Raw genomic sequence first — 27,650 nt, 5'->3', positions numbered from 1 at the left:
AGTGCTGGTTCAAGTGACCATTGCAGCCCAAAGGCCAGTGTATATTTTCAAGGTTTTTTAAATCCAGTAGCACCGGATAAGTCAGAATGGAAGGGGGTGAGTGAGCCATGGATGCACCAGGTGAGAAAGAGCAATGAGGCTAGCAGCCGAATTCAAACCATCCAAGCAGGAAGAAGCTTCTTTCTGCCCAAAGGGAGGCAAGGCGCCCTGAGGCTCAGCCAGCCAATGTACCCTTCTGCTCCGATTCCCTCCCCATCCAGTTGTCTGCTGCGGGGAAGCAGGCTTTGACAAGCCTCATTCCCATCACTCATTCTCAGCCACTTGAGGCCCTGGGAAGATTCAGTCCAAAAGCCTCGCCTGCTGAAAAGCAGGATGTATTCTTTCGCTGCTAAACCTCCACAATCTTCCTCCACCAGCCCTCAGGCCCTTTCTCAAGTCTTTTATCTGGAGCCATCTGACAAGCCTGGGTCCAAAGACATCTTCATTACCTATCTGCTGACTGCTCTGTAAGCTTCCACATGTATTCATGGCTGCATCCAGCCAAATCTGCAGGGGATTTAATGCCGAAATAAGGATAAGTGCTGGGCTTCAGCTTAAGAACTTCTGTGATTGGTTCAGAAAGGAGGACTCCTGACTATACTTGTCCCAGACATGTGTCTGGTTGCTAATGGAAAACACAGGGGAGGCTTGTCCATTCGGGCAAGTGGAGCATTGCCCCACCAAGCTCAATCCAGCCTCAGCCTACTTACAACTGGTCAAGGTTTCCACCAACTATCAGTTGCCACTTCCTTAGCCTCAGGGTTGATTTCGTAGAATTCAGCAGGGAGGAACAGCAGTGTAGCAAGCTGCTCCAGCACCTGGGACACCTCAGGGGTGAGCCTGGCAGGGCACTCTGGGCGGAGTCTGCCCACCGCTTGCCCCTCGGCCGCCCTCCAGCTGAGGGGGAGGCAGTAGGCTAATGCAAGCCCCACACCGCCTGAAAAGGTGGCGCAGTGGCTGCAGGTCCCCGAGCCATTGCATCATTCCCAGGAGAGATACGTGGCTTGGGTGTGTTGCAGGCCCTGCAGTAAGTGCCGCCCTCTTGGGGAGGAAGTCAGAATGAGTTGGCACCAGCTATTTTTAGCTCCAGCTCTGACCTCCTGTTGGCCTCCTTGCATTCCACCCAATGGTCTCCACTGGGAAAGTCTGGTGGGTAAGCTGAACTTTGATCTTCCATGTGTTCCTGCTCCCATGTGCTCCTCATTGAAGTAGATAAGATTCTAGACCTGCCCATTCCTAAATCAGTACAGCAGTTGTTTATTTTGGTTGGCCAGTGTATTACATATGTCAGGGATGGGAACCAAATGCAGTCACCATTCCTCTCTGTCTGGTTCTTCCTAGGCTATGCTCCACCCCACGCCAATCCTGCTCCACACCTTCCTTAACTGGAAGAGGCAGGTGAGGGGGTGGGGCTCAAGCTCATTTGGGTCCTTCCAGAGTCTCTGCAAACAAGGAGGAGGGATCTGCCTCCTCTTATTTGGTTATTTAAAGTGCCATCACTGGGGAAAGCAAAGCTCTGAACTCTCTCCAGGCAGAAGCCATGGAGGGTGAAAGGGCAGAGGATCAAGCAGCACAAAGATAGTCTGAACAACTCAAAGCCCAGAAGAGACAAGCGTCCTCCCCCTACTCTCACTTTCTCCCAAAACCTCTTATTAACAACACCCTTCTCACTCTGCACAAAAATGCACCAAGCACCACTTGTCAGGAAAAGTGTGTGTGTGTGTGTGTGTGTGTGTGTGTGTGTGTGTGTCTGAAAGTAGGAGCTAGAAACGCTGAGAAAAAGTTTGAACTTTGACTCTGTGCTGTGTTCACTTTTTCCGTTCTTGGGAGTAAATCCCACTGTATCTGAGAGATGTATAGAATAGTGGCTGCAGATGGTAGCCCCCACAAAGGTGATTTACAAGGAGGCAGAGTTTGGGGGGGGGCAAAAGCTTCACCAGTAAGAGCTGGTGATAGCTGGTGGGGCATGGAAACCAACTAGGCAATTTGCATCTGGCAAAGACATCCCTGCCCTCTCTATGCCCTCTGGCGTGGACAGACAGCAGGCTGAACGGAAACGCATTAAAGTGCAATGCCGCTGTAGACATTCAAATTGAAATACAACAAAACAAAAGCAACCTCATTGTGTTTTAAGCCAATAATGGGTACAAAGCCTCTGATCCATTCACATTCCCTGAAATCTGTTGATGATTATTGACTAGGCAAGGTACTAAATTCTGATGATGCTGTTAATTCATGCTGAATAATGTGAATTTGCATAACTGCCAGTGTTTATGCATAATGACCAGGTCTATATGGCAGCAGAACCAGCTTAAGACATTTGGTGCCTAAGTAGCAAATGGTGTTCCCCTCCTGCCTCCCACTTAAGGTTAAGATGCATAGGACCCAAGGCCAGCCAAACGGCAGATGGAACAGAAAATTGCATAAGCGCCTCTTCCCCGAGCAAAAAAAAAATGCATTCATTCATTCATTCACTGAAATAAATAAGAAACAAATTGAAAACTAACCTTTTTCATGACCCCCAAAATCTGCTACCTGAGGCAGTTGTCTCACAGTGCCTAATGGTAGGGCCAGCCCAGACTTAGAGTAATTCTAACAGAGGAATCAGAGAACGGCTGGTGTCTTCATCAAACTGATTTGGGCTGTGCACAAGACACACGCCTCACAGAAGGAAATTATTCTCTTCCTTCTCAGGTTTCCAAGCTGCATTCCGGTTCATAATGGTGGTTGCTTAATTTTCCAGATTCGAAACGTGGCAGCAAACCTGTGTGTGGACAGTAAGCACGGAGGTACAGGCACAGAGCTGAGGCTGGACATCTGTGTGAAGGATGGCTCTGAACGAACCTGGTCACATGAGCAGGTATTTGGACCATCACATAGTTTTTCCTCTGTTCCAAGATTGTAAAGGGCTTTCTCAGGCTAGTCCCTCTGGCTGACACACCCCTTCCTAACACATTAATCACCTCCGTCTAGAATAGCACATGTACACCCTCTTGCGCAGAGTCCTGAGCACAAGAGTTGTGAATTGTTATGAATAAGCTGAGGAGTCCAAAGGTCTCCTGAAACAGAAATGCTTCTTGGGTTGCTGCCAACGTGAATAGATTCAACACAAGTGTATGTGACATAATGCGTGGTCTGCTGGAGAAATATCTGAGGCAAAATGATGGACTGGAGCGGAAGGCGGAGCACAGCAGACATTGAGCATTTGACAAATCCTTTTCTGTTTTGTGGAAATGAAATAGTACCACATGCAAGCTGCAATTATTTGTAAAAGCAGCAACGTCCCTTTGTTGTCAGCACTGATTTGGTATTTGCAGTCTCTGTTGGACAGTGGGTGGTTGAAATACCGTACCCAAAAGCTTAATATGTTATTATTATTTGGGAACTGGCCAATAACCCAGAGGTCAGAGCATGGCCATCTGTTTTCAAGACTTTGGCTCGGAATCCATACTTTTAAGGGTGTCTTGGGACTTTTAAGCCTTGCTCCAAGTGACAGTTGTAAGAATCCAAGGACTGAAGCTGTCTCTTGGGGAACCTCTAGTTTTGGTCTCTCCCCCCCCCCCTCATTCTTCCTCTTCCATACTGAGTTTGATGGTGCAGTAGATTCAATCAAACAAAAGCCATGAGATGTGTTTTTTCAAGAGCTTTTGGCTCATGAGAAAACAACCTGGGGAAGGGTTGTGGATCAGTGGCAGAGCACAAGCTAGGCATGCAACACACCAGTAGGTTCAATCCCTGGAATCTTCAGGGAGGCCTGGAAGACCCTGTCTGAAACCCTGGGAGGATGGAGCCTCTGCCAATCAACGCAGAGAATACTAAGCTACATAAACCAATAGAAGGACACCTTATAAGGCAACTTCCTGTGTTCTGTTCACTGTGTTCTGTTCTGTTCTTTTGCTTCCATATGACAACTGTTTCCAACTGGCCAATTATTTTGATAATTGTTACATTGCAAGGTATTCTATTGCTCATCAGAAAAACTTGCTGCACGCTCCTAATCAGGCTAAACAAGAAGTAGGTCCTCCTGAATTCAGTAGGCAGGAGCAGCTCACATGAAATAGCTTTCCTGTATGGGCATCACTACTGCTTACCAGGAGAGATCAAGTGGTGGTGAGGTCAGGGCTATGTCAGCACCAGATTAGCCCTGGAAGTATGGTCACACAGCCCTGACCTCACCACCACCACCCCTTCCCCGTAAGCTGCAGCGTCACCCCTGCTAGGAGGCTATTGCTGCCATTCCACCTCACCAGGAAAACTGCTATGGCTCGCAGGTAAGCAGGGTTAGGATTGTAGCCTTAGTTTTCTTAGGGAGGTATGCTGGCATTTCTGTGTCTGCCCCCCTTTTGACAACCCCCAGATCGCTCCAGGTGAACCCAATGCAACCCGGGGCTGCCTCAATCCTGGATCGATCCGAATCAATCTAATTCAGCCGCTGCACAGCCCTAGTTTTTACCTTTTAGCAGATAAAAATCCCTGGCATTTCATCGGTTGTGGCAGAACTCCCATCAGTCGCAGAAAAGGCTAGGAAGCAGCTGTTCAATAGAGCAGCTGCTCACCCTGGAGACTCCCCTTGTGGAGGTTATTATGGGTTGCTGCTATCAGTTTGTTTTGTGTTGTATTGGTATTTTGTTCTTTTATGTAGCCACTGTTATCGTTTGCTGAAATTTTTTGATTCTGGTCTTGGTGTGATATTAAGGTCTTTGTAGAACCAACTAAAATGTCACAAAGTAATGAACAAGCTTTCAAGTCTTCCAGATGTTCAGGTTTTGTTTTGTTTTTTAAAGGGAGGATTAGCAAGAAGAGAGAATGTTTCAGGGCAAGATGAAAAAGCCCCCAAACTACAGCCTGGGCCTTTTTCTGTCCACACATGCCCTCCCTATTTGTTTTTTTACTTGTTTTACATCTAGCTTGAAGAAGCGTTATGAAGAACTCAAAAGATTGCTCACCAGTTTGTGACATTTTAGTTTGATTCCTCCCTCCCCCCCCACTAGCCACCTGCAATTTTTATTTGATGCATGTAGTTCCCAGAATTTATCAGCAGAGGGCACTGCTGGACAAGCAGAGCTCCATGCTGAATAAATGCAAGATGGAAAAATGGATGGCCACAAAAGATAGAGAGCTTATCAGTATTCGAGCAGACTGGGAAATGGCTTATACTGAGTCCATCTTGCTCAGTATTTTCAACTGTGATTAGCAGCGGCTCTCCAGTGCATCTTACAAAAGTCTTTCCCACCAGCCCTGCTAGGAGATTCCTGGCATTGAACCTACCTGGGATCTTTTGTGTGCTAAATGCTTGCAAAATGTGTGCTCTGCCACTGAGTTACGGCCCTTCCCAAACCCCATAGGATTTTTAAAGTTAGAACCAGCAAATCATACCCAGAAACAACTGGTAGACCAAAAAAAGGGGGGCGGGGGTGAAAACTATCATCACAGTTATAAATTCTGCAGCAGAATTCCAGACACAATGAAGTAAGTTTTCAAAGGCAGCCCACACAGTGCAGGAGTATGAGTTTTAGGTCACCATAACATGAATAAAAGTGACCAGAACAGGTGACCTGCGTAACCAATGGATTCCATATAAATATATACAATTGGTGCAGACTTAGTCCCTTAGTCTGAGAGTGATCTAACTGAATAACCATGCAGGCTCCCATGTCAAACCTAGAGCTGCATGGATCCAGAACCTGGCCATCAGCTCATCAACCATTGTAGACTTCTGACCATTGACAGACTGGACCCTCAGATGCACCCTGTCCTGGAGCTTGGCCAAATGTCTGGCAGAATTTAGGAAAACTGAATTATCCAAGCCAGCCTGGTGCCCTCTAGATGTTTTTGGACTACAATGTCCATCAGCCACAGCCAGCATGGCCATGAACTTGCTGACTGGGTATTTTGAGTGTTGTAGTCCCAAAAAACTGGAGGTTATCAAACTGGGAAAGGAGGCTCAGAATGTGTATGGCATGTTCTCTGAGTTGAAGGTTCTCGGGCACTTGGTTCTAGAAGACTTTATCAGGTCTGAAGTTGATCAACTTTAGGTGAAGGTCTACCAGGCTTGCTTGTTGAGCACGCTGCTTTGTGGAAGTGAGTCATGGACAACTGACATGTGCCAGGAACGGCACCTCGACACCTTCCACATGCTCTGCATCAGGAAGATTTTGGGCATCACAGGGCAGGACAGAGTCTCAAACAAATATGTGTTCTCCCAAAACTACATTCCCGGCATGTTTGCACTCCTGTCTCAGCAACTTCTACACTGGCTTGACCACGTACACAGAATGGAAGATGGAAGGATCCCCAGAGATGCACTTTATGGGGAGCTGGCTTCAGGCACCAGGCCCACTGGCAGACCAACTCTACATTACAAAGATGTCTGCAAATTGTGACATGAAGGCTGGCAACATCAGCCTTGCCAGTGGAATCCCTTGAAGATGATTGCAGCACCTGCAGACAGTCAGTCAGGTGGTGTATCCACAGCAATGGCCAGAGGAGGAATGACTGCTGGGAGGAGCACAGAGAGAATAAAAACATGGTGTACCTTCATCAGCACAACCGGACACCTTCATCTGCCCCAGCTGCAACAAAACATGTATCTCCTGTATTGGTCTCTACAGCCACAGCTGGTGCTGTGACTCTTCAATGGTTTGACTTCACCCCCAAAGGGGCACTCTTCAATTGTTTCCCGAGACAGACGGATGCCGACCAATTTAATCCATTGCATATTTCATGGGTGAACGCCTACATATCCTCATATAACTGTAGCATGTATGTATTTCCCGATGAATGTACTGAAAGTTTCACACACCAATACTGATCAGAGATCCTGGTCGCTTTGTAATGTGCAAAACAACCCTTGTTGTATCAAAAACGTTTTGTTTTTAAAAAAACAAAAACAGGAGGTATCTGCAAGGAAATATCTCACAAGACTCTCTAAGTAACCTGTGACCCTCCAGTTAGCATTGGATTATTTTTTAATAATATTAACTTTATTACTAATATGCCGCCCATCTGACTGGGTTGCCGCAGCCACTCTGGGCAGATTCCAACTCCCCTCAGCCCTATAGCAGGCATGGCTAATGGCCAGGGAGTTGCAGTTCAACTACATCTGGAGGGCCATAGGTTCCCCATAAAGTAGATCTGGAAGGGTAGATTTTTACGGCTCTGTAGAGTTGGAAGGCCTCAGGCTGGTCACAGCCAACTGAGGAAAAATACACAGCCTTGCAACTGGGGTCTTCAATCAAGAAGCCAGTTGTGGGCCTTGTCCCCAAGCAACCTTTATTTTAAGTTAAGGGCCATTGGAACCTGCACCTAGAAGTAGAAAACTTACTGTTCTTATGCAAAAAAAAAAGTCTGATTATAACTGGGACAACTTCAGTCCATCAGGCAACTTAGGATCTTCATTGCATCCTGGGAAATAATTCACTCCAGCTGCCACACACAGTGCATTCTGGGTATTCATCCCCTTCTATAGCCATTTGGCACCAGCGACAGCCTTTCTGAGGGATTTGCCGTTGTTCTACCTCTGCACTGCAAGTGTCACATCCTTAGGCTATCTGCCATCCCCATAGCAATGCTGCCAGCTAAATGTAGCTTTATTTTATCTTCAGTGCTGGAGACATTTGTGCAAGAACTAAACGGGAACAAGAAAAAGCCATCCTGCTGTCTTCAGGTTCATATACTGCTGCTTTCTCTGCTGCAGACATGATAAACAACCTCAGCAGGTTCATTATCTGACTTTTCAGATGCCAACAGAAGAAATGAGAAAATAGTCACAGTATTCACAAAGTGAGGATCGGCTCAAGATAAAATTAAGCCTGGCTTTCACAGTATGGCGCAGCATAATAACAAGCATGTTATCCAGGCAAATACTGTCCATACAGATCAGCCCTTTGCCAGCCATTGGGGATAGGATGATATCATTTTGTTTTGGCCACATCCGTGATATTGTTTCATTCCGTTCACTTTATTAGGTTTTGTAGAAGCATTCTTTTTCAGGAAAAAAAAGACTCAGTGTGTCTTCAAAGCAACTAAAATGTACAGACAGGCAGTGTAGTCTGATGATTAGAGTGTTGGATTAGGACCTGGGAGACCAGGCTTCAAATGTTCTTCCTTCCCTGTAAACCCCTGTGATCATTCAACCAGCCACCTGAAAGGCTCTAACGGAGTTCTAATGGAGTCAGTAGCTACAGAAGAAGGTATTCTAAATGAGCTTTACAGCTGTGGTTCGGAGAGGGAAGTGACAAAAGAGAGAAATTAAACTGACAATACGTAGCCTTGAAAGATCCCAGCACAATTTAGAGGAGAAGGTTGAATGGAACTCAGCAATGTGCAACACCTTTCGGATTAAAGGGAACTGCAAGTTACATGTGGAAGCTTATCTCTCTCAGGGATGGAGAAGACAGTGGGGAGGGCGGCAAGCAATCGCCAGACTATTTAAGGTGGGCTAATTAGCTCTTAACATGCATTAGTTGGTTTTACGCACCAGCTCTAGCACACCATCAGGGATGGCTGAGTTTGTAAAATGTTGGCGTTGGAGTTTTGCACTTTTCCAAAGCGCAGTTCAGCTTTAAATTTTAAATACTGAAGTGTAAATAATGCATGTCAGCATTTTTAAAAAGAACACTCACGTTTAATTTATCTTGAAGAAAGGCGAGTTCAGATATTCTATGATTCTGTGTAGGGGCATAACTTCCGTGGCACCATCCACCATAGATCAAACACCAGGCAAACCTTAAAAAATATATTGTGGAAGTGATGATGATAATAACATATATATTATCATCATCACCACCATTGACTGTGAGTCATCAACTGAAAAGCAGAGATTGCAAATTCAAAACGGCTTCTTCCTGGTGGCTGCCTGCCTCCGCCGCCACTGCAGTCATAACATCATTCTTAGCACCAGCCAATCATTCATAGCACCTGCTACAGGGAATTTCCATACTAATCTTAGCAACTGGTGCTGAAACATTTTATGTCAAGTTCCAGAATGACGCATTGGCCTGGTTCCTATGTATCGATACCATTCAGATAAGCCATGGTTTGTACTGCTAACAACATAGGAAGCTGCCTTATGCAGAATCAGGCCACCAGTCCATCTTGCTTGTTATTACCCACACTGACTGGCAGTGGTTCTCTAGGGTTTCAGGCACGACTCGCACAGGACAGTCCTACCTGAAGAGGCCAGTGATTGAATCTAGAACTTTATGAATGTAAAGCATTGCACTCCAGGGCTGGCCCAGGATGTTTTGCTGCTTCAGGCAAAACAGAAATGCTGTCCCCTTTTCCACCGCAGCTGCTTCCTCCTCCCTGCCTGGCCACTTTCTTGATGGGCAGCCATGGAGGCGGTGGCCGTGGGCACACGTGTGTGGAGGAGGCAGCCAGGAGTGGACGCCAAAACAACAAGGAGCAGTGGCAAAGGAGGCCAGATCTGCTGTCTGAGGCAACTGCTTCACCTTGCCGCATGGACAGGCTGGCCCTGATTTGCTCTACCACTGATCCATCATGCTTGAACAAGATGAGGCCTAGTCCTTGCTGAGGTGGCAAATCTCTGCCTGGGCTGCACCACTTCAGATAGCAAATATGTTCTCTTGCAACTAAATGCTTCCCTGTATCAAAGAAAACGAAAATGAAATTTTAAAATCTCCTGTCCAAGGCTAGGCTAGAGCCCTGATATCTAGTTTCCTACATGGAGGATATTGGTTGCATGGAAGACTAATAAATTATACAAGCACTCCTGAACAAGTATAGCCAAATTTATACAGATTTACTACTTCAGTGAGAACTAGGCCTCGATTCTTCCTGTGAGGCTTCATCTCCAAGCTCCTTCACTGCCCTTAGGGCTCGTTTCCCAGCTTCATCACCCATTATCTTGACAGTCTTTTGATTAGTTCTATAGAACGGTGGTTGTTTCTAATTTCCCCTTCAGCGGGATAAGTGTTTTCTTGATGTTCATTGTGTACCTTTTCATACTGAGGGTTTCTTTTCCTTTTAATTATTGCGGTTCCTTGCCAAAAACCTAGCCATTACTCCTTAGGGTTGCTCTGGGCCATTATTAATTATTACATTGAAGCCAAATACCTTTGGTTTAATGGTTGATTGAAGCCAAGCCAGAAGTTTCCTACTATCCTACTATCAGATCTCCCGGTCAAACGCCAAGTTAGAACACAGTGTCACTTGAATGCTTCCCCCACCCCCACCCTTAGCTCTTCACCTTTGGTTGGAGAGAAGACATCCGTCCAGGAGAACCTCTTCACACCAGAAAATTCTGCTTTGATGCCGTTTCGCACAGCAGCCCCGTCACACTTTATGACTGCCATGGTATGAAGGGCAACCAGCACTGGAGCTACAGGAAGGTCAGTATTGCTTTGGGTTGTTTCAAAGTCCTTCAGCTATCCTGAGTTTTTGGCAGGAGCGGCCAGCTGTGAGGGGTGGTGCTGTGGACCTGGCTTCCTGGTACCGCTGATGCTGATGCTGCTCCCAGGGCAGTGTGCGGCTGGCAGCAGTGGACCTACATTTTGGGGGCCCTGAAGCTTAAAACTGATATTTGCAACGAGCAATGACGTCTGGGTAACCACTGTTACCTTCTTCAATGGTCTTGTTTACAGCAACCTTTACAACATCTGTACTACAGACTTTGAAACACTGGGATTGTTGAAACACATAAAACAAAAACCATCAATTTGAGTTGTACGACTCAAATTGTGTCTACTAGATCTATTTTAAAAAAAAAGCGAAGTGGTGAGATTCCAGTAGTTCACCCACACCTCTCTGCCCTCACCACTGCCCTGCCCTCACACCGTCCGCTCTGTGTCACACCTGTTGTGATACTGGTACCCGGAAGTCAGAGTTACAAATACTCCCCATCCTTGCTGGCCGCTCCTGGTTTTGGGTAACAGAGACTGCAGTATTTGTTACATCAGAATAATTCATTTTATACACTGCCTTGGTTCAGTTAAAAACAAAAAAAACACTTGAAATGTGAAATAGCACTGTTTCTTGAAGGTCTGCCATTATATAGGTCAAAGTTAACATTAATATGGATTCCACCCAGCACAAAATGAAGAGCACATCCCCGGAAAGATGCTTTGCCATTTTGGCAATTCAAGACATGTGAGTCATTTTAACAAAGGCAGCCCTGAAAATGTTTTTATTCCATGTGACAGGCACAAGAAAAGCTCCTAATGAATTAAGTACAATATAATCTTTCTTTACTTTAAGGATTGCAATTGGCAGATGTACAAAATGCTGGAAAGAGCAGCCCTGTATATATAATGAAACAAACTGGTTTACAATTCAAGGGTCATCGGTCTAGGTTGCCGACTGCATTTCAAACCATTTTAAATAGCACTAGAAGCAGGGGGGCTGTGACAGAAATCATGCATGACTTTTTCTTCTTCACATTTTACTAGTTACCATAACAATGCTTTGGAGTGACATGATTGATTGCTTTTGAAATGGGTACCAAGGAAGTGACCTTGTTTAACCTTCTCAGTGCAGGCCTCGGTGGAACTGCATGAGGTGGCTGTGATTCTGGTGCTCTGTTTCACCTATCCATCACCATCCCACAGCACAACTTCCTTGGCATTCCCTATCTTCAAATTACTAAAACTGCAATCGTATGTACACCATTGGACACAGTGGGGCTTGCTTTTGAGTAAACATGCATAGGCTTGCATTGCATGGATATGACACACTCCTTCATACACAGTGCCTTCACGTACAGACTGCCCCCGTCCCCGTACACGGGTGCTTCCTCCTCCTATGTCCCCTGACATGTGCACACAAGCTCAGACATCCATGGTCCACTGAACCATTACAGAGCATGGAAGGTCTGTGTCACCTTCCTTATCCCTCCCACCCTGCCTAGCCCTCCTTAGTGTCATACAGGGACAGAGCCCTGGATGCGGATATATGAGCACATGGTATCACTGTGCACTGGTGCTTCTTTTATTGCCTTGGAAAAGGACAGCCCTTTATTGAGCTGAACAGGAATCCTCTGTGCTGTTTTTTCACTGGGGTGTAGATCATACCCAGAGCTGTATGGAGACAAAAGCTATTTTAGCCTTAATCACTCTAATATTTTCTAGTTTACCAAAGCATGAATTCGGAAATAGATTAAAGGCAGACCTACGCTACACACTTCAGGCTTGTTGACAGTCATTATCTCCTTCCAGGGAACCATGAGAACCATAGATGCTGTGGGTGGGTGGCAGCAAGGAAATCTGAACCAAAATTATCAGCACTTCACCAGACTATGGCAGTCAAAGTGGTTGTAAGACTATTACGCAGCTAGACGAATGGATAGGATAACCAATGAGGAAGTTTAGTCATCAGGAGAGCAGGCAGAGAGGTTTAGAATCAGTGCAGAGGTGGGGAATTCCCAGAGGATGGAAACAACAGATGGCGACTCTGCCTGTGGGAGGGAAGTCTTGAGGGTTTTTTTTTTTGTATGCAAATGTGTATCCATGAGAAATTTTATGTGGGTTACATGGAGGGGACTCTATTGCCATTCAACCCATGACTTTGATCAGTTTCGTTTAGTATTTACACTTTGGCCAGAGAAGGATTAGACTTTGTAGGGTGAATTGAATTCTCATTCCTAGTAGAGGTGCCATTTGAAAGGCGTGTGCTGGATCTTCAAATTATACGAGATGGCACAATGCCCTCAAAGTCAGAGGAGAAAGCTCCATTTATGTCAGATAAGGATCTGACTTTGAACACCAAAGTCAATTTATTTCCTGGTTTGCCCAAGCTGCTGAAAAGATGCTTGATGTCTTGAAACACTTCATTGGTGCCTAATGTACCAGGGGTGTGTGGGTATATGGGGCGGCACAGAGCAGGGGGAAGAGAGATAAGGCACAATTCTTGCATTGTCCTCTGCTCCTGGCCCATCGTATTTTTAATTGGGACCTCAGTGGATGATCACAGTGAAATAACAGCCCTTTAAACAGCCATGTAACCTGTGGAATGCCCTCCCACCAGATGTCAAAGAGAACTACTACTACCAGACTTTTAGAAGACATCTGAAGGCAACCCTGTTTAGGGAAGCTTTTAATGTTTAAGAGACTGTTTTATTTTAATATTCTGTTGGAAGCCGCCCAGAGTGGCTGGGGAAACCCAGCCAGATGGGCGGAGTATAAATAATAAATTTATTACTGTGTTGTTGTTGTTGTTATGCCATTGGCCAATGGATAAAACACTGTCCTGATTTATTTTTACTACTTGTGGGAATGAGCAGTACATGGGAGTTTCTCATTCCAAGGCAAAGAGAAATTCTTCAAAAAGCATTTTTATAAAGGAAGTGCTAGCCAAGCTGGAGCTATATAACACTGATCTGGTTCTCTGATCAGTCCTCTCAAACCATACAGTAACACTTATGGTTGGCTATAAATTGCTCAGACAAGGAGCCACAACCATTGTAAAAATAATGCCTAAATCAATTAAGTTTATCTTTGGTCTAAGATGTATCTGCTTTCTGTTCACCTTAGTCCTTTAAAAAAAACTTTTACATAATGTAAGTTAATTAATGATAGTGTGTCATGTTTATACAGAACTTTCTTAGCATCCATAAAATTCTCAGCAAACAACCCTTCCAGGTAGGTCATTATTTTCTGCATGGTACAGACGAGCCTGAGAGGTGAAACCAATATTGTGGCCTTGAGTATGTGCTTGGGCTGAGAGATGAGCTAGGAATGTTTACTACATAGACAATGTGCAGCTACTTATGCACACACAAAAGCCAGCTGTGTACAAGCAGATCCACATACAGAAGCAAAAGGTGCTGTAGAATGCTGTCCTGCAGGTGTAGGTTTAGAGAAGGACATTCTGTGCCTAAGAAAAGATGCTGATCGCTATACTTGAAGACAGGTTGCTTATGAGCAGCACTTTCCCTTATGAATGCTTAGTCATATGTGTAGATTCTATTTATTTATTTATTCATTCATTCATTTTTATCATCCCCATTCTCCAAAGGGCTAGTCACTACATCATGGGACTCTTTCTACAACCAGGAGTCCTGATTCTTCAGACTTCCCCATTTCATATTATACACAGCATAGCCTCTACCTATGCAGCCATTCACCCGGGAGCTCAGGAGTTTCAACAATGCATGCAGTGCTGATTCCACAACTGACACATTTGAATATCAATTAAATAACATGGTATTCAAAATGTATTTGAATAAATTTGTAATAGTCTAGGAATCTATTCTGCTAAAGGTCCTGAAATCGCTGTATTGGACCTGAAATGTACCATAAAAATGAGACACTCATGTTCAGTTCCCAAACAGGAACCTACTGTAATACTGGGGAAAGTATGTGAGTCACAGGGTTGCACACACTCCACAAGAATGGAAAACAAAGCCTTACACTGCTTGGGACACCAATACCTTAAGGCAGTGTTTCTCAACCTTTTTTGGGCCACGGCACACTTGTTCCATGAAAAAAATCACGAGGCACACCACCATTAAAAAAGTTTTAAAAATTAACTCTGTGCCACCCTATATTATAATTATGACTGTAAGAAACACTTGCCAAATATTGCTTTCCGGCGGGTCAGTGTTGTGTATTGGCGGCCGCCAGGCTCGTTTGCACTGAGCTTTGGGAAACAGGAGGAGAAATATTGCTTTCCGGCGGGCTTGTGGTGGTTATTGGCGGCCGCCAGGCACGTGACAATGCAAATCACCCTTCTCGTTGCCGCACGTCGCGGCACACCAGCCAGCGTCTCGCGGCACACTAGTGTGCCGCGGAACAGCGGTTGAGAAACACTGCCTTAAGGCACCCTTAGTTCAGAGAGTGGTGTCAGCTTTTTAACATCAAGATGCATCGCCAGCAAAAAATCGCGATCCGGCGATATACTGCGATGTTGAAACGGAGGGAGGAACAAGCTGCATTGTCCAGGAGCTGAGGCCAATGTAGCCTGTTCCTTCCACCAGGTGAAGGCAGCCAGGCGGTAGCAAAGTGGACAGAGCCTGTCAGGCTCCGTTCACAAGGCTGCCTCCTCCCTAGCGCCAGCATCAAGCAACCTCTGCACCGCACTGGGTATAAGCCTTGCAGAGCAGGGCTGCCTGATGCTGATAGCGAGTGCTGGGCCCAGCATCAGGCAACCTCTGCACTGCTTGGCTGCCTTCGCCCGGGAGGATGGGCTCAATCTTTCCTCCTGGGGTGAATGACTACTCTGGGAAGAAAGACGTAGCCCTCCCTCCCTGGCGATGGCAGCCAAGCAACAGTACCCTCCCTGGAGAAATAGGTAGCCCCCCCCCCGTCCCCTGTGCCAAGGCAGCAATGCGTGAGGCAAGCACATGCATGTCGTAACCCGCTCACCCTGTCAAGGCAGCTGCCTTTTTTCTTCTGTTGGCTACCATCACCTGGCTGCCTTCGCCCAGGAGAGCAGGCCACGTCTTTCCTCCCAGAGTAGTCCCCCAGGAGGAAAGGCAGAGCCCACTCTCCCTGGCAAAGACAGCCAAGCAGTGCTACATCCGCACCCCTCCCCATCTCTGGTTTGCACAACCAGGAGGCGAAGTGGGGGATCCGTTAGAGAAGAATCAGGGCTCCCTCAGCTGTGGAGCAGGAGCACTTTAATGGAGCCCACCCCCCACTGCTGGCTTGTGTGACCTCCTGGCAGGTCAGGGGTCCTCAGCTGAGGCAAGGGCAGCCTCGAGCTCCTCAGCCAAGCAGTTTAAAGAAGCGGAGGGAGGAACAAGCTGCCTTGCCGATGCAGTTTATTTCTCCCTCTGCGTCGGTATGTGGGCAGAGTGGGGTGGCAGTTTCACACAGTGGGATATCGCTGGTGAAACCGCCACCACTCCTGAGCCCCTCTGCCCCCAGATTGTCTCTCCCTCGGAACCTGCTGGGAGCTGGTAGTAGAGAGACTCAGGAGTGGCGGCAGTTTCACCCACAATATACATACCACCCACAATATACAAGCCGCCATTGCAGTCTGCCCCTCATACTAGTCCTGGGCGATATATCGATATATCGCCCAGGCCTAGTGGTGACAAGGGAAAGGGGTTTTTCAGTGGTGGTTCCCCAGAGAGATTCTCCTGGCACCCACTATGGCATCATACACCAAGCAAAACCTTTTCTATATATAGAATGACATTTGACTGCTGCTTTTGGGGTTGCAGTCAGTTTTAAAGATTAACTATGTTGTGATCATGTCAGTGGAGGTTTAGGAGAACTGTAGTATGTTTAACTGATGTGTTCACTGGTACAGAATGTTTTACATGTTGCACTTTATGAGTTTCGCATTGCAATGTGTCGTTTTTATATTGTCCCTGCCTTGAGGTGACTCATCTAAGGTGATTAATAAAACTAATAAATTAATCATGATCATTATCATCACTGTTCCAAATCATTAGATTTATTCATTAATCGCATATTTAAAATTTTTAAATACAAACTAAATTTAGATCCTACCTGATGTCTTTGGAAGAGTTTGCAGTTCAAATGCCATTCTTTTCAGACATGATCTGTTTACATCATTTTAATTAATGGCACCAAACAGCAGGCTGTGTGCACATGAAGATCTTCATACAGCTGGTCATCAAAGATGAACAATGTTCTCAGTCTTGCCAATCCTAATACCCCATTGAGAGAGGGGCAGAAGCTACGTTAGATTCAGTCCTTGCACTACCCCCAAACACATCCTCAGTGCCCTCAAATATTACCACACCAAATATATTTTAGGATTGTGTGCAGAACCAGTGAAGCAAGGATCACTGAACATGCAGCCTTGGATTTTTATCTCACAACTGGGGCCTATGCCAAGAGACTGAGACATATGTCTTTAATATGATTTTCCATAGGGTGGCCCATGACATATTCTTTCCACATGATTTCTTATGAATTTGTATCTAATGTAGTTCTGCTTTGAATGCAGCAACAAGTTGTAGGAGAGACTTAAGAGTTGGAATTCAGGCATTCATTCGTTTATAGGGGCTATTGGACTTTATGCTACTCCTGAGAGAGCTGCAGAGGTGACATTTACTAGTAATTCAGACCTGGCGCAAGAGACTCTTAAACTGCAGCCCCATCAAGCATTGCAACTACATGTCCTCCATCTTTATCCCTATTAAATCAAGCTCTTTGGTAACAAATGGAGAAGGAAGCATAGCAGGAGGGCCTGGTGGATCGCACCTTGACTTTGCTGCTGAATAGCTCACAGTGTGAATATCAGTTCTAATGGTGTGTTTTATCATGTGGACATTTGGTCTTATTGGGCCTATGCTGAGACTACCAACTCATTTCACAGAAATGACTGCAGCCGTCAGATGATAATGACTCTCATTGACTACTGACCTTGGCCATAGTTAAAGCAATGACCTAGAAGCAAGGAAAGGAACCTTGTCTCATTACCAATTACCTGAACTGCCCAGGCCTGCCTGCAAGTCCATTATCTTATGGAAAGGGTGTCACTCTGAAATAATATGCCTTTGCTGCAAAAAGAAAGGGGAGAAAGAGTTTTTGCCCTTCCCAAAAGTAACTGAAACTTACCAAGAGGAAATGTTTGCAGTCTCTTCTTGGTTTTCATTCCCCAAGTGCACTGGCTGCAGTGTGTTGCTCATCTTAAAGGGCCTGGTTCTGCTTCCGGTAAAGTCAGCCAGACTTCTGCTAACAAGTGGAGACAGATTGTCAAAAGCAAGCATCTTGTAACGGCCTGGATTTATTTTAAAATAATTTCCTGAAAAAAGCACTCACTAGTATAAAACACACGTACATAGCTTCCTTTTTTGTTCAGATTATTTCTTAATGACTGAGAATGGCTATTTTAAAAGTCTGTTGGTGATACCGGTACTAGTTTAAAACACATGGAACTTTCTTTAAAAAAAGAAAAGAATGTAAGAAGACCCTCCTGGATCAGGGCAATAGCCTACCTAGTTAGTCCAGCATCTTGCTCCAACAGTGACTAACCAACTGCCCATGGGAAGCCTAAAATGTTGTCATAGATCAGGCATAGGCAAACTCAGCCCTCCAGATGTTTTGGGACTACAACTCCCATCAACCCTGACCACTGGTCCTGTTAGCTAGGGATGATGGGAGTTATAGTCCCAAAACATCTGGAGGGCCGAGTTTGCCTATGCCTGCCATAGATCCTCACCTCCAATGTGTTCCTTGTCAAGATGCCAGCCAGCCATTCCATCCAAGCAAAGCATTCCCAAATTAGTAAGTGGAAACAAGTGAGTGGGCTTAACAAAAGCTTTTCAACCTTGGGCATAGTCCAGGCTGGGTTGAGGGACACAGGCATTAAATCAAGAACCAGTAAATGGGAATCAGGCAAAAAAGCAATCTAATTCAGAGGTCAAACCAGAAGATAGGGCTGATAGTACAAGCTAAGCACCAGAACTTAACAGCAATACCAGAAACACAACACATGCTAGAGCTCAAAGCATCACTGAGACGGGAAGTCCTCTTATTCTCCTTCCTGCTCAGAAGGAGCCAAATCGAGCCTGGGCTGAATCCATTCTAAAGATTCTTCTCTGAGAAGCTGTAGTGACACATCTTGCCACATAGGACAGTGGTCCTCAGTTCCTGACACAGTTACAATGGCTGCCGACTGGGCTCATCAGAATACTGGGGAAGGGCAGTGATGCCAATAGCAACAGGCCCTTGAGGATGCCACCTACTGGCATGAGTCTGAGGGACCATATTTTTTTAATGTCTGTTTTAGAGGAAACAAGAGAATGATTTGGAAATGGGAGTATCACACCTTTGGTGACTACAGTAGTGGCTGAAGCATGCGGCATTCAAAAAGTGAACACAGACCACTGGTACCAAAATATATGGGGGAAAGCCCTACTGGAAAAGTTAACCAACCAACTCAAATTAGCACAGGGACAAGCTAACCCCAGTGTGAATCTCCAATTATCACATACAAAGCACAACACAACAGTGACCTATCCTCACCAACAACATACAAATCAACACGGCTAACCTGACCCAACAACCCACCCCCACACCACAATGTAACCACCTGAACACAATCAACCAAGCTTTGGACCCCTAACATCTCGCAATGTCCACACACACACACACACACACGACCTATCAACATGATACTGACACAAACCCCTAAACTAACAGTCTGCAACAGAATGAAAGAACAATACACCCCTTCTTCCTCCCTCTCTTTTCCCCCAATTGTACTATTCTTTGCTTATTTGTCTGTTTCATAATACAATAAAATCTTTTAAAAACTAATTTTAAAAAAACAAACTTGTATGCACAATTGATTCTGAACTTGAGGAATGGTGATTAGAACAACACCGACATAAGGACATGAGATCTTGCTGGATCAGGCCAGCATCCTGTTCTCACAGTGGCGAACCAGATACCTATAGGAAACCAGAAAAAAAGAACTTCATAAGAAAAGCAAGAAAATTCTCAGAATAAATTGGGAAGAAAAGTTTTTTAATGCACAAGCAATTCTTAATAAATAGGGCATGGTTTACTGGACAGGATTCAGGATAACACCCCAACGGACCAGGGTTCCTGTCCCCCAGTGGACCCTTGACTCACATCCTCTTCTTTGTTTACTTTCCATCATCCTTGTGCTTTCCAAACTAGTTTAGAAATCAAATAAATGATGCATAATGGGCAAATCTAAAGCTTGTTTAGGACATGTAGAGTCAGTTGCGTGATTTCTGTGAAATTAATTGGGTGTTCTGTGAAGAATGCAACACTGCTTAATTTCCTCAGCAGAAAAACAGTGGGGTTGAGCATCTTATGTAAGACAACATGGAAAAGACTGCTCTTTAGTAATTTATTGCAGAGCAGCATAGTAAATCCCCAGTCCACAGCAACAGGTCCTTAATGACCAATGCAACAAATATTGGAGCTGGTGGCCCATTGGGTCAAAAGAGCCACCACAGATCAAACATCACTAACAGAATGTTCATATCTGCTTCTTTTCGTAGCAGGGATTTTGATTTCATTACCTGCTGCTTCACCTTCCCCCCCCCACCTTGCTGGTAGTCAGAGTTGCTCTGGTTCGGACGCTTGAACAGAAGCCCCTTTGCTACCCTCTGCCAAATTAGGATAACTGCTTTTGCTGGGCTTTGGGGGTGGAGATAGAGTCCTTTTGAGCTCTCTTCCCAGTGGGGCTGCTTCATAGCACAGGAGAAAAGAAATTAGTTCCCTTTGTGTTGCACTGCTATATTGAAGCTATGGCTGAGAGCCCCAATAAGAGGCTTAGGAATGAAGCTACTTGCCCTGGGCTACTTTGCAGATCCCGTGACGCTAGCCTACGGACACAACTTCTGCCAAGATTGGATCTCTAGATGCTGGAAGGATAATCTAAATGAGGCAAAATGAGACGCTGGAAGCTATCAAACCAAACCATGCACCTGAAAACCTACCTTGCACTAAGTCAGACTAACGGTCCATCTAGCTGAGCATTTTCTACACTGATTGTCAGCATCTCTCTCTGATTTCAGACCATCCTAGCCCTTCCTGGAGGTGTGAAGGATTGAACATGGGACCTTTTGTATGAAAAGCAGGTGCTCTACCACTGCACTACTTCCCTTCCACGGTGGTGTTGGTGAATGATTCAGACAACCAATTGCCACAGAAGCAGTGCAGGAGTAAAGCTAACCAGCTGAGTGATCAAGCATATTAGCACAGAGTTGCAGTTGTGGGAAATGAGGGAGCAGATCCTCTGCAAGTCATCCAGGCTTGTCTTTAATATCAATGCCTTCATTCATAAATGTTAAATATTTTACTCTAGACAGCCACCTACTACAATACGCTAGAAATAGTCTGGAAGCATTCTACACCACCGCTCTGTTTTATTCTGGGCAGAACAGCTGTCCAAATCTTAAAGAAGCTTGGCTTGACTTTTATAAAAAAAAAAACCCTCTGTTCCCCAAAACATGGCCATTTTTAATCAGCTGGCATTTGCTTCTTAATGCGTTTTTGTTCTCATCCCCACAGGACAAAACTTTGTTCCATCCGGTGAGCAGCAGCTGCATTGATTGCAATCCGGCAGAGAAGAAGATTTTCATGAACAGATGTGATCCTTTATCTGAAACTCAACAGTGGATTTTTGAGCATATTAATATGACTGTTTTAGAGAAATTTAACAGCAAAAAAACTAGCTCTTAGGGAGAAAAAAACCCCAGACTGTTCTGTACAGATTGCAAACAAGATTTTGGCCAGCATCTGGGTCGAAGGAGTCAGAAATTAAGTTTCCTAGAGCCAGGAAATCTGTTCTGAAGATTAAGTAAATGCCAGGGCAGAAGCCAACGAGCTGTCATTGCAAGTGGACAATATCTGAAGAACTTGGCTGAGAACCTCACCAGCTGCTGCTGGAGGCCTCCTGGCTGACAATTTCCCTTGCTGGTCAAGGGGAAACTTTATTTTAAAAAAATGTTTCCAAACACTCCATGTTAATAAAGTTAAACAAAGTTTTAGAGTTTCTCAGGTCAAACCCTACTATAGTGAGTAGCTATGAATAGTTGCTGTTACTTATGGGGGATATATGGAGTGCATGAGTGCTATGTGGGAATCTTGAGATGCCACCAGTAGAGAACTAGAAACATCGATGGATACCGTCAGTGTCTCAGAACTGTAAAACAAGACGGATGTTCTAGCGCCATTCCTTTCCCTTGGTGGAAGTCAGGTTTAAGAGGGTCATTTAAATAAGGTGTTATAACAGATAATGTTAAGAACCTCCCTATTACGTTCCTTTCACTGTTGAAATGGGAATGGCTGAAAAGCAATGTAAGAGTAATTTTAGAGTTGCATTTTGAATGAAGCATGAAAATGACTGTAAGGTGTCAAATGACCATTTCTCTTCTGCAGCTGAAGAAAGAATAATTTCCATCACAGCAATTAAATAAAATTTCCATCCATTCTACATGGTGTTGCCAAACAATCATCTGCAATCATTCATACTTATCAAGTCATCATTGATGGGATGAACCAAAAGTGACCACATCCCCCTTCATCTTTAAAAAGTGGATATGTTATTTGTAATAGCAACACAATGGAAGGTTTTCAGAAAGGATTTCTGCTTGGAACACTGCATTTCTTTCTTGGCACTTTTTATTAAAAGATGCATAAGTGGATTTAGATCAATACAATCACCAAGAGAAGAAGCATAATGAGTCTGACAAGGCAGGTTTGTGGCCAAATACACGCCCTGGAGCTAAAGGTTGTTGGATTGTACCAGTATTAACTCAGTGCGGCAGGAATGGCTATAGAAGGCTTTAGGCCAGGCATCCCCAAACTGTGGCCCTCCAGATGTTTTGGCCTACAACTCTCATGATCCCTAGCTAACAGGACCAGTGATCGGGGAAGGTGGGAACTGTAGTCCAAAATATCTGGAGGGCCGAAGTTTGGGGATGCCTGCTATAGGCAGTTGTGGAGTTTCTATTAAACTAGTTGGGCATTGTATAGAATAGCAGCTGAAACTGTAGGCAACTGCCAACTGTTTCAGTTAATGCCATTGCAGGCACTTAAATAAATTTGCCATATCATGTTAGGCAGCTTTTCTGTAGCTGCACACTGTGAACATCCTAAGAACATGTCTCCAATCTTTTTTGGGGAACCGCTTAAAGCAACCTGCTTTCAAGAACCAAATTTCACAATCAGCAGAATCAGATGCTGCGCTCATTGGTGGACACCAGTGCAGCCCACAGGCGGGGATCATTATGCTTCAATGTTTCCCCATACAGTGGTGCCACGACTTACGAATTTAATCCATTCTAAAGGCACCTTTGTAAGCTGAAAAATTCGTAAGTCGAAAAACGCCATTGGAAACACGATTTCCCATAGGACTGCATTGGAAACAGAAAAATTCGTAAGTCAAAAAATCCCTATCTAAAACCACCGCTTTTTTCCCTGGATGTCAAGACATTCGTAAGCGCGCGCCCATTACCCCCATTCATAAGTCGAAAAATTCAGTTATCGAGTCGTTTGTAAGTCAAGGTACCACTGTATTATATATTTTAAAATATAGCTGCCTGTGTAAAGTTAGCATATGAGAACAACTGACACCTAAACTTGATATGGGTGAGCATTCATTTATGCAATGTCAAGTGATACTGAAGAGTTACATCACATGACTTTGCTGATTGTGTGGCCTTGCTCTTGGCTGGCAAATATGGGTGAGCATTCAAATCTGCAATCTGGATATGGAGAAGTTACAGCTGCCATGTCTATTGCGGATGCACGTTCTCTTTATGTATGATGTTAACAAGAGATGTTACCTTTGATGCTTATATAGAAAGTATGGATTATAGCACAGTAAATGCACATCGGAAGCTGCCTTAAGATTCAGGCAAAATGAGAAGCTGGAAGTGAAAAATGGTAGTTATCAAACCAAACTGTGCATCTGAAAAGTAATTTCAGCTTTTAGTTATTCTAATTCAAGTCAGAGTTGTCTTGCTCTAATAGTCCTTTGTTTCAAGTCTTCACATAAAGCCTTCATATTTTATCATGTGAGAAAAAGAAGCTTAAAATTTGTTTTGCTATACCATTCTCCTTCCTTGACAGAGATGAATAAGCAGACAACTTTTAGGTTCCTAAAATTAAGAGGAGAACAGCCATCTTTCAGTTGTACTGTACTTAAATTCCAAAACTTAATGTTGAAGGAACCAAGGATGCAGATATTTCAGTTTTCATGATCTGACATAAGTGGAGTAAAATACCACTTTCATTTGTATCATGTGTCAAATCTGTTCTGAACATCTATTTATGTTCCTTAGTTTGGCGATGTATTAAGGTGGAATGTTTGTTCCTTTGTCGTCTACATGTATGGCAATGGCTTTATCTGTAGAGGAGCAGTGCTGGTCAAATTTATGCATGCAGTGTAGAATGGATGAATTTCCAGATTGCAGGGATTGGTACATCTTCTTCCTTCTCTACCCCTAGCTGCTCATCTGATTCATCTGCCATGAACAGGACATACGGTTTTGTACACTATGATTCCAACCCACACAGAAAAGGTTTGCAATAGTTAGATTCTGCTTGTGACAAACGAATTGGACAACTACTTTTCTGTGAGCAGGAGGTGACCAGGGAGAAGGCATAGATTATAGGTCGCCAGGACATTCTAAGTGGGCCTTAGGTTATCTATAGCATTCAGGTGCATATGCTAGAATGTCAAAATGTCCCATGTTAAAGTGAGATAGATTATGTCATATAGCTCTATTTCAAATAGTCATGAGATATATTTATCAGTCAGGGTGCAATCCTGCATGCAGGGTGCTTAAGTGACTGTGACTGAAGCAGGATTGTGTGCAGGATTGATAAACCCTGCATAAATCTTAGCCAATTGTGACATTAAATTACGGTAAGCCTTACTGAAGGACATCAAAAGAGAACCAGTTTTTCAAAGCAACATAGAAACCCCCAACAGTGAAAACTCCCAACAGTCAGTGAATAGAAACATTTCAAACAGTGGCTATAGATTCAGGTAGGTAGCCGTGTTGGTCTGACACAGTCAAAATAAATAAATAAATAATTTTTAAAAATTGTCCAGTAGCATCTTTGAAACCAACTAAGTTTGTTCTGGGTATGATAGCCATGTTGGTCTGGCGCAGTCAAAATAAATAAATAGTCCAGTATAAAAATTACCCAGAACAAACTTAGTTGGTCTCTAAGGCGCTAGTGGCTATAGAGATATTTCTGAAAGTTGTTTTGACACTGATAGAATCAAAAGGTTGAAAAGGGCCTTGCAGGTCATCTAGTCAAATACCTGGCTTGATGCAGGAATTCTCCTTCTCAAAGATAAATTGCAATGAAAGCTAAACATGCACACCCAGTATCGGACAGTACAAACTAGGCTGAAAGACAGTACAAACTAGGCAGAGTTTAGGCGGGACGGGGGGGGGGGCTCAAAGCCGTTAAAAAAAGGAAATATGTCATCTAAATTACTAATGAACTGTTGTACTTGGAAACGAAATATGCGTAATCGCTCGTCTGTATTCACTTTACAATAATTGAGTTTAACCACTGCACACACTGGCACATAGCACAAATCCACCACAGTGTTTGACTTGCTTTAGGGCTACTGAGGCCAGTGGACTTCAGTGATCTTAACATGAGCCATGTTGGATCATAGCCACTCTTCTGAATTCTGCAAAGGATAATTTTCCGTAGAACATTGTCTCTGTCATTTTTTAATGACAAATGCTGCATACTGCTACCATTAATGGTGTCCTGATACTGACGCAGCATTTATTTCGTATATTCCTATCGACTCCTCAAATGTGCTTTGTCATGGGTGATGTGTGGCATCCAACCTGATTATTGTTTTAAGTCCTAAGGTAACACAAATGCAGCCCCTTAGCAGCCAAAACTTGAAAGCTGTGAACCACTTAAGAAATGGAAATTTCCTTTTGTTGCAAAGACACCATCCTGGGGGAAAAATAATACTAGAAATATTTTCAGTTAGGCAAATATTAGCAGCTCTTTCATCTGTGCAAGTTATTGACACGGCAAAGTTTTACGGGTCTTGACATGGTAACAAGGTCTCCATTCTTATTAGTGAAGATTTGATTGTAGAAAAGCTGTAGTGTGTTAAAACACACTCTGTTCAGCACTGATATCAAGTGTCATGCTCGGATGCCTGAATAGTGAATTGCAATTCACACATCAATGCTCAGAGTATAGATGAAACGCTCTTAAAGAAATGAGTGTTTACTCTTCAGAATTGTTCTTGGGGATAAAAATGGCTTCTCTTAAAATAGATAGGGACTGATAAAATTGCCATTGATTTCTCTGACAAGTTGACACCTTAACAACGGTTGTATACTAGCTCAGTGAAATGAATATGGTGTTATTAGTCTATTATACAGTGGACAGATATCCCTTGCAATAAGCACCAACCAGGTTGCTTTGCATTTACTGACAGTCTTATCAGCACCTGAGGTCTAATAAACAGGAGAAATAATGCACACCTGTTTACTGTAAGTAGCCAGGTTTAGGGGACAACCTGTCACAGAGCACGGTGGGGTGTGCAATTCTTTTGCTTGCACACTTCATGATGTCCCCCTTAAGTACATATTTAAGGAGAAATGAGAAATTTCAGCTGGCACTGTATCCCTGCTGTACCTGTAGAGTAATGTAGCCCCAGCAAGCAATAAGAGGTAAGAAAACCTTGCTTGCCTAGTGGCTGCCCAAGTATGTTTTACTTCTGCTTGTACAATAAGCACAACAACTGGATAGAATCATAGAGTTGGAAGGGACCCCAAGGATCATCTAGTCCAACCCCCTGCAATGCAGCAATACGCAGCTGTCCCATATCGGGAACAAACCTGCTACCTTAGCATTATCAGCACCACGTTCTAACCAACTGAGCTATCCAGGCCCATACCCATCAAGAAAGAATTAAAAATGCTTCAAACTGGGGAACAGTCTCCTCTCGCCCAAGTTAGGCTAAAGTGTTTGAACATTACACAGTATAGTCCCATTCACTTTGTGGGGAGTAAAGCCATGTGAAATCCAAGTACAGTGGTATCTCATGTTGCGAACAGGATCTGTTCCAGCGGCCCATTCACAACATGAAAAGGCCGCAACATGAAGTGCCGCATCTGCGCACATGCGTGACGCAATGTGACGCTTCTGTGCATGCGCAAAGCGCAATTTAGCACTTCTGCGCATGCGTGCAGGTCACAGACGCACCAAACCCAGAAGTAACCAGTTCTGGGACTTCCGGGTTCAGCGCGTCCGTAACCTGAAAAGATGCAACATGAAGCGGACGTATCCTGAGGTATGACTGTACTCTGGCTTAACTGGGTGGCGAACGGAACCGTCAAAAAGGTGAACTATATTAATAAGGGTGATAGCAGAAACTACCAATAGCGATGTTGGGTAATATCCACACCATACATTTAAAAGCATATGACTCCCCGCCCACACAAATACAGTAATAACAATCCTGGGAATTGTGGTTTACCCATCACAGCTCAATTTTCAACACCCGTAACAAACTACAGTTCTCAGGATTCTTCGGGAAAGCCACGTGCTTTAAATGTATGGCTTGGGTGTGACCTTGGTTTACCAAAAAAAATATGACTGCTGGTTTCTACGGTGGGCTCATCATGTACACCAAGCATTAGTTCTATGAGGTCTTCCCAGGAAAGAACATCAGTTCTCTTCTTTGTGTGGAATATGTCTTCTGCTTATTGAAGGGCTGTTTTTACACCTCACACTTGAGTACTGCGTGAGAAAAGTGATCCTAAATCCAAAGACAGCTTGGCCAACCTACTGTGTAAAAAGAAGCTTGAGAACTACTATGGAACACCCCCCCCCCCTGATTGTATTGCATGAACTACCATGCAAGGTCAAAAACAAGCATTTATGGAACACTAGCAGCCATTTTCTTTTCCATGAATCATGGATATATGGTTGCTTCCAGACAACCTGTTTAATTAGCGTTCAGCCTGATTTGTTTGTGGAGAGATTGGAGGATATTGGCTATTTAATTAGCATTCATCCTGATTAGTTTGTGGGGAGGCTGGATGGTGCTGCATCAAAGCAAGTGTTATGCCACACTTTTCAGTGCATTTTCACGTCACTTTTGTTATCAGGAAAATGCCTGATCTTTTTTAAGGAAGTGGATTTGTTTCACGAGAGCTTCAAATCAGCTTTAACTGCACAGCCTGAATT

General features: G+C 44.2%; 1 protein-coding gene and 1 long non-coding RNA gene across 2 annotated transcripts in view; one reads left to right on the top strand and one right to left on the bottom strand.

The window, feature by feature from the left end:
- Positions 1–21,891, top strand: part of GALNTL6 (polypeptide N-acetylgalactosaminyltransferase like 6) — a 464,562-nt gene extending 442,671 nt beyond the window's left edge. Inside the window, exons 11-13 of the mRNA XM_060278706.2 lie at positions 2,783–2,899; positions 10,242–10,391; positions 20,967–21,891. Of these exons, the coding sequence (XP_060134689.2) occupies positions 2,783–2,899; positions 10,242–10,391; positions 20,967–21,137 (438 nt within the window). The 3' untranslated portion in view covers positions 21,138–21,891. The remainder of the gene's footprint in view (positions 1–2,782; positions 2,900–10,241; positions 10,392–20,966) is intronic.
- Positions 11,161–17,959, bottom strand: LOC148687318 (uncharacterized). The gene is made up of 3 exons (XR_015947521.1): positions 17,532–17,959; positions 16,455–16,615; positions 11,161–12,074 (listed from the first exon to the last, which is right to left on the bottom strand). It is a non-coding gene; the product is annotated as an uncharacterized LOC148687318 (long non-coding RNA).
- Positions 21,892–27,650: the final 5,759 nt, after the last annotated feature.

Source organism: Zootoca vivipara, chromosome Z1 (assembly GCF_965207765.1).
Source record: "Zootoca vivipara chromosome Z1, rZooViv2.hap1.1, whole genome shotgun sequence".
NCBI lineage: Eukaryota > Metazoa > Chordata > Lepidosauria > Squamata > Lacertidae > Zootoca > Zootoca vivipara.
Note: the sequence above shows the minus strand (reverse complement) of the source record. Positions and strands in the feature narration are given on the sequence as shown.